Source organism: Chanos chanos, chromosome 7 (genome assembly GCF_902362185.1).
Source record: "Chanos chanos chromosome 7, fChaCha1.1, whole genome shotgun sequence".
In the NCBI taxonomy this organism is placed as follows: domain Eukaryota; kingdom Metazoa; phylum Chordata; class Actinopteri; order Gonorynchiformes; family Chanidae; genus Chanos; species Chanos chanos.
In genome coordinates this window covers 32881071-32887998 of record NC_044501.1, presented here as the reverse complement: position 1 = coordinate 32887998, position 6928 = coordinate 32881071, and the positions used below count along the sequence as shown (strand labels likewise).

At 41.9% G+C, this 6928-nt stretch overlaps 2 protein-coding genes across 2 annotated transcripts; both read right to left on the bottom strand.

The window, feature by feature from the left end:
- On the bottom strand, window positions 1-1822 carry her8a (hairy-related 8a). Its single transcript, XM_030779207.1, has 4 exons — window positions 1760-1822; window positions 1129-1224; window positions 845-923; window positions 1-533 (listed from the first exon to the last, which is right to left on the bottom strand). Exons 1-4 carry the CDS (start codon window positions 1820-1822, stop codon window positions 1-3), a joined length of 771 nt encoding a protein of 256 aa, XP_030635067.1.
- A 4098-nt stretch (window positions 1823-5920) lies between these two features.
- LOC115816240 (lysophosphatidic acid receptor 6) lies at window positions 5921-6901 on the bottom strand. The gene has a single exon (XM_030779206.1). The coding sequence runs from the start codon at window positions 6899-6901 to the stop codon at window positions 5921-5923; it is 981 nt and encodes a 326-aa protein (XP_030635066.1).
- Between the last annotated feature and the right edge of the window lie 27 nt (window positions 6902-6928).

The window sequence follows — 6928 nt, the reverse complement described above, 5'->3', positions numbered from 1 at the left end:
TCACCATGGCCTCCACATGGATGGGTCCCCTCCTGGTTGGAGATGAGGGAGGGATGGGTGTCCATGGTTAGTTGGAGGCCTAGGAAGGGAGGGCAAGCTCCTGGGGGAGGGTTGCTCTCTTGCCCTGACCCCACCCACCTCTCTAGCTGTGGGGATACTCGGTGAATGGTGGGGGCTGTCAGGGGAGGGAGGGGAGGGGGGAGGTGGCGGGGTGTGAACCTCTAGAGCGTGTGGCTGGAAAGAGGGTAGAGAATGTGGGGTGTGGGTGGGGGAGGCCGGAAGAAGGCTGCTGGCGCCACCACCAATGCCTCTGCCTGTTCCTGCCGGGCCTACATTGCTACTGCCACCCATGCCTGCATTCTCCACGCTGATGTGAGGCAGAGACTTCAGCAGGTGGTTGAGCAGACGGGCACCAAGAGTCTTGTCCATTCCAGGGCAGCTGAGAAGAAGGTTGTGCACCTCATGCATGCACTGGATATAACCACTACTGTAGCGCTGGCGTGATTCGAAACCCATGCTTGACCCTTGGCCCCCTGTTGAGAACCATTACAGAGTAGAGGAGACTTCACGAGGTGTTGATAATGCATCAATGCATCTCTGCATCAAGAAATTTGACATCACACCATACAGAAATCACAGCTATGCATTATATCTTTTCAAGCAATATATGAAATATATAGTAAAGCTGTCACTAACTATATCTGATGAGCTATGAAAGAAAAAAATCATCAATAGCTGCAGTCCAATTCTGTTTTACATCTAAGTTTAAACTGATGTTTTTGTGTTTGCTTGTTTTTTGTTTTTGTTTTTTTGTATTTTCACTAGAAGCAGATGTTTCACTTACCCTGACCTTGGCTTCTTTGAAGGCCCTCCATGTGCTGTACAGTTATCTCAAGAACATCAGCCTTCTCTAACTTGGATTGCTGAATGGAGGGAAATTGACATGTGGAACGACAGTGAAAACATGCATATACTTTATGTGCTTCATGTCCACCACTCATGAACCCTTGACTCTAAGACCAAACTGTCCTGCAAAGATAAGTCATTTCTAACATTTTGATGTCACTGGTTGTAACCTGTGCAGGACAGTCATTGTGTGTGCATGTGTGATCTGCTCTCCGAACTCACATCTAAGTTGTAGGCATCCACCATTATTCCCTTCAGCTGTTCCAAACTGCAGTTGATTCGTTCCCTCCGTCTCTTCTCTATCAAGGGTTTTCGCAGCTAACAGACGGGAAGCAGAAGCAGCGGTAAAATCAATCATAAGGATATCCAACACATTTTCGCATCTCATGTTCCCAAATTCCTCTCCTGAGAACGAACTGGACTTTACATTTTGGATTTAAGCCATTGACCGGTTAAATCACAGGTGTTAGCGCTTCACTGTCTCAGCAATTTAAGGTACTGTGGATCCCCGTAAGTGCGACTGGAAAACTCAGCACTGTGCGCCCTCCTATAACCTTTTATTTATGTATCTACAGCTATACATTTCTGGATGTTTTCGTGCACCGCAACAAACTGGGAGAACGTGCTATACGCTCGTTAAAACTGTACAGGCAATGGTTAATATTTCAAAAGGCCTAAAAGATTTGTATGGATAATTTTAAAACTTTTATATAACCAGCTGAAGTTAACCATTTTTATATTTAGATGTTCACATAGTTCCTCAAAAAGTGGCAATATGACGGCATCTTGATAAACAGATTTTTTTTCCCATTTCAAATACATTTTAGCATTCAAAATACATTTTAAAATTTACCTTACGTTCTTCTTTGGCGTTGAAATTCTTTTCTGGAACGTTTCCGTGATTGGAGGCTGTCATGGTTGGATGCGGTGGAACGTGCTCCTGATTCAGACTAAACTTTATAATGTCTTGTGACACAGTTTCTACCTCCAACACCACTCGCTCAGTCTTGCTTTGTAGCCCACTGTGAGAGAAAGGTTAACTTAAAGTATTTACCCTCGTTTCATATGTTTGCGCCTCCCCCACGCCTCCACCCATTGGTATTAGCATGACAATATGTGGGTGCTTTTTGTAGCACACTTTCCCACAGTGCCGGGGGAGGCTCGTTAAATGGCACAAAACAACGCAGGTTCCACGCTTACAATTTTTGTAGTCAAGAGGCATGCAAACGTGGCGCAGCATGGTGCGTAGAAGTGTGGTGTCACAGATGATGGGTTGTCAAAACTGGTTATGCGCAGTGATCTAAACTGAGGATTAAGTTATTGTGTGAACTGTACTTTAACAGGTGCTTGTATTAGGTGCCAACTTTCACAACTGCAAGAACCTAGAACTTTAACAACGTGTCTCAGTGCCCAACAGTGTTCAAAAAGTCATTATTTCTAAGAAGGAGGTTAGTTTTCTTGGCCTTCATTTACAGATTCTCTTCGATTTGTTAGCCATTTTCTTATATGACATGGCACACAACGCTACATTACGTTGTACTGTTTAGATCACCGAGTTGTTAATAAATACATCCTTGCTAAATGCAGGTTTTAAAATGGTCCCCAATTCACCCCGTGCACAGACGATACATTTTTAATATCAAAATAAGGACAAAATAAAGTAAATGGGTAAAGGATGGCACAAATTAAAGAGTCCAGTTTCGCAAGGGCTGAATCTGTGGGCGAAAATGTTCTATGAAGTCACAACTCCTTCCTCCACTGACGACCGCTTGACCCCTAGCTCGACTTCTCCTATCTGCCTCTCACCATCACTGCTTACAGTGTCACACTTCAGGGAGTAGCGTATTTTTCAGCGCTGTCCAGCTATAATGACCAACGATCAGTGTTGCACTAGGCAGGTGCTAACCTTTTCATTAATACGTCAAGCACATATTTCCGAATAGTTATAATAGTTATTTTCTTCTTTTGAGATGAGATCCGTTTTTATCAAAACTGTGGATGTTGTTGCACAATACGAAGTTTGTTCGTTTTGCATGATCATTTGGCACCGCTTCGCTTTTCGAGCCGTTGCACAATTTCCATTTCCACGCTCTCTCTCTCTCTCTCTCTCTCTCTCTCTCTCTCGCTCTCTAACACTTCCTCATTACGACAGAATTACAACTTAATTTTAAGCAAGTTCTCGATCTAATGTACAGTTAGGGTGCACTAAAATTTGGAATGATCTCTTGCACCAAATATTTTATTTAAAATAAAGCTGTTCTGTAGAACTAACCACTCCCTTTAAAACAGAATGTGTTTGTTTGTGTGGTTTGTTTGGTTTTTTTGGTCGCTTCTACGTATCCCTCGGTTGCTTACAAGGAATGTACAGTCAGCGTTATGAATTACAGGAAGTTACTTTACCGTATGCAGGGGGCCACATTCAACCGAACTATAGTCATATAGAATATAGTCAATCAAACATTCTATAAACAAAGTATACTGATACTGTTTACATGATTCTAAAAACTGTGACGTGCCAGTGTCATGTAAATAAAGAGGAACCACTGTAGCAATGGTGCAGCCCAAAGCATCCAATTCAACATACAGTAAATAAGAGCTGCATTTGACTCCAGGCCATTCTGCTTCATAAGATATGAAATAGTTCCATTACGGTACTAGCAGATCATGCAGACATGTAAAAAGGCCTGGGGAAAATGGAAGAGGGGTATCTGGCAGAATATTTACGACACATGAAACTACAGGTTACTCACAGCTTTGAGTGAAGAATGCATATATAACAGAATCAGAAATACTTTTTTTTTTTTTGACGAACCATTTCCTCTCGGCTATGGCTGACAAAATTTGATACAGTTTGATACTCAGGATTAAAGCAATTGTGTGTGTGTGTGTGTGTGTGCATGCATGTATAGGTGGATGGGTGTGTAATCCTTGAATATTCAGCCAAATCCCTAGTCAGTATTGTCATCCACCCCACCACTGTTTGTCATGGATGCCAAAAATTAACAGACAATACAGGCAAGGGGGATAAAATTAGTTTTAACAACCTTTTAGACTTAGACTGGTTTTATTGTCATTTCCGCATATACATGACGCATACATACAAGGGGAACGAGATTGCGTTACACAAGGACCACAGTGCCACATAAAACTAATAAATAACGCACAATAAATACTGAGGACAAAAAAAAAGCCCCAAAAAGTACTGAGTAATAAATATCGTATTTGGTGGGGTTAAATGCTTGTCTTTTTTTTTTTCTTTTTTTTTTCAACGGAGCAGGCCTAACTGGATTTAAAACAATATTGTTAGGTATGCATAGTATTGTCAATGAATGGTATTACAAACTTAATACCTCACCTCACCGAGGCTATTCAACAAAGGACAGGTGACAACTACTAAGAAACAACGTCAGGAAACACAGGGAAAAACAATTTGACTGGTTTACTTATAGAAACCTTTAATAGGAGCCAGCGTTGGATTTTTGTGGTAAACCTTGTTGTGGTAAATGTTTTGTCATAGAACTGTTGTACTCACAAGCACTAAAATGTTATTCCTCAAATGACAGTGTAGAAGGGAAAGTCATCTTGTAAGATAAACACATTGGAACATGTGGTGGAATAGTTGCTAAAAGTCCATTCAAATGCATTTTATGTCCAATGTGTATTATTTTCGGCTACCTTAAAGGATGGCAGGACTTGTTCTATAAAGCTCTTATTAACTTTATTAAATTGGTTCTTTTCTTTTCTTTTCTTTTTTCAAATGTACATCCACACATGCTATATCCTTCTTTGTCATAATTTTTGGGGTGGGGGGAGATCAGCTCTTTTTTTTTTTAATTATTTTTAATTATTTTTAATTATTTTTGATTGTGTTGTATCTGTGACAACGACTGGTTATGCTGCTACCCAAAGGATGTGGTTCAGGAAGCAAAGCAAAGCCTGGTTGACCCATTAAAAGGAAACCACGAGTTTGGTGAAATGAACAAATCGCTCTGAAATGACAGAGAGAAAGTCAATTTTACATGAAATTAAACAGAAGCACAATCCATTCAATTGTAAGAGGTTTACAATATTTAACACACAAAAAGAAACAAGCAACTTTGAGGGATCATTATACAACATGCATTTCTTTAAGTGGATATATTGTCAAATGTGCTCACTGAAATACTAACTATTCCCTTGTGCTACTTAGAGAAGTTATTCCGACCTCACTTTCTTTATGAAGGGAAGTGAAAGCATTTTCGAAACCAATGAAATAGAGAAAAAACTTAAGATAATACTTATATTAGAATTGACACAATCCCATAACAACAAGCACTGAACAGATATAGCTTAGAGACTCATAGCCAACCGAAAAAAGAAAAAAAAATGTGCACAGAGTGTGGTTTCAGTTGCTCTAACAGTCTTTCTATTTGGTTTATTGTGCTGTTTGTGGAAGTGTCAAAAATTTCTTACAAGGATATTAACACCTTGTAACACACTTCCTGAGTTGTTTATACATGTCTATTCTTCTCTCAACATGTAAGTTCCGCCTATGCACCAAACAGCACGAACGCAGAAAAAAACCCCACCAACTATAACACCATTAGTGGCAGTCTGTCATTCTGAACCAATGTGGCAATCTTGTCCTGTTAGATCCACAGCTGATACAGCAAGAATTAAATCTTCGACATATCCTGTCACTAAACAGTGTTTAGACAAAAATAGACCACAGATTTTGTGCTATTAAATACAATAATAATATATTACAGCACATTACAATATACTGTTAATAAATTATAATATATATATTATTAATATATAATAGTACATTAGAGAAATACAAATTGGAAACCCGGTATATACACTGGCACATACAATCATTATCCGATGTACAGTATTATTTCTCCTCACTGACAAACACATAGAAAACGTGAGGATACCACATTACTTTCGGTGGTAAGAAGAGACTTGTACAAACTGGGTCAAGACAGATGTCACGTAGCAGAGTTTCCAGAACTCCTCGGGACACTGGCTCTCAGGAGTTCAGCGGAGCTTGGGAACGGTTGTTCCCGTCTGAGCTATGACTGCCCATGGGCCACATCCTTCTGACAGCATCCATGTCCACCTCCCTGCGAAAGGTCTCCGTGGTGAAGTAGTAGACCAATGGGTCCAGCATGGCATTTAGACAGGCCACCATCAAGCTGTAGTGGTAGGTTATGACTAATGCGCATGGAAAGATCTCAGGGTTGCCGCTATACAAGTACATTAACCCGAGAGTGAGGTGGTAGGGCAGGAAGCACACAAGAAATACGACCAGACTAATGACAATCATTCTCTGTATTTTGCGGCTGTCCACCAGGTCGGCCGTCTGGGCGGCAGTGCTTCGACTGATGGCCCTAAGGAGCCCCCAAGAGGAGAGAACCATGATGGCAAGGGGGATCCCGAAACCTACTGTCAGAGTGAGGGCGACGGCGTTCTTTTGCGTGGTGTACAATGGGAAACTCATGAAGCAATTTTTTCTACTTTCCCTCCCTTTTACCAGTATATAGTTGGGCAGGCTGGCTCCCACGGTGAGAAACCAGACACCCAGGCATACCAACGGTGCTCGCTTTCGACCCTCCTGCACACGGGACGACAGGGGGAAGCAGACGGCGAGGCAGCGGTCGAAACTGATGCAGGTGAGCAGGAAGATGCTGCCGTACATGTTGATAAGCAGTACCACGCCCGTGGCCTCGCACAGTCCCTGAGAAAGCTCCGAGAACCCAGAGTGGTAGGAGATCCTGAGCGGCAGCGTAGTCACCAGAATGAGGTCAGCCAAAGTCAGATTTGTCATGTAGACCGTGGTGTGAGAACGAGCCCTGGTGTAGCGGAAAAACACCACGAGGGCAATGAGGTTGAGGATCAGACCAGCAGTGAAGACCAGGGCGTAGACCGCGATGGAGACAGAGTTCAACTGAACCTGTGTCCCATTCAGGCATTTGTAAGCTATGTCTTCGATGGACTGGTTCGGTGACATGACTGCTTTATAGACTTATGGTCACAG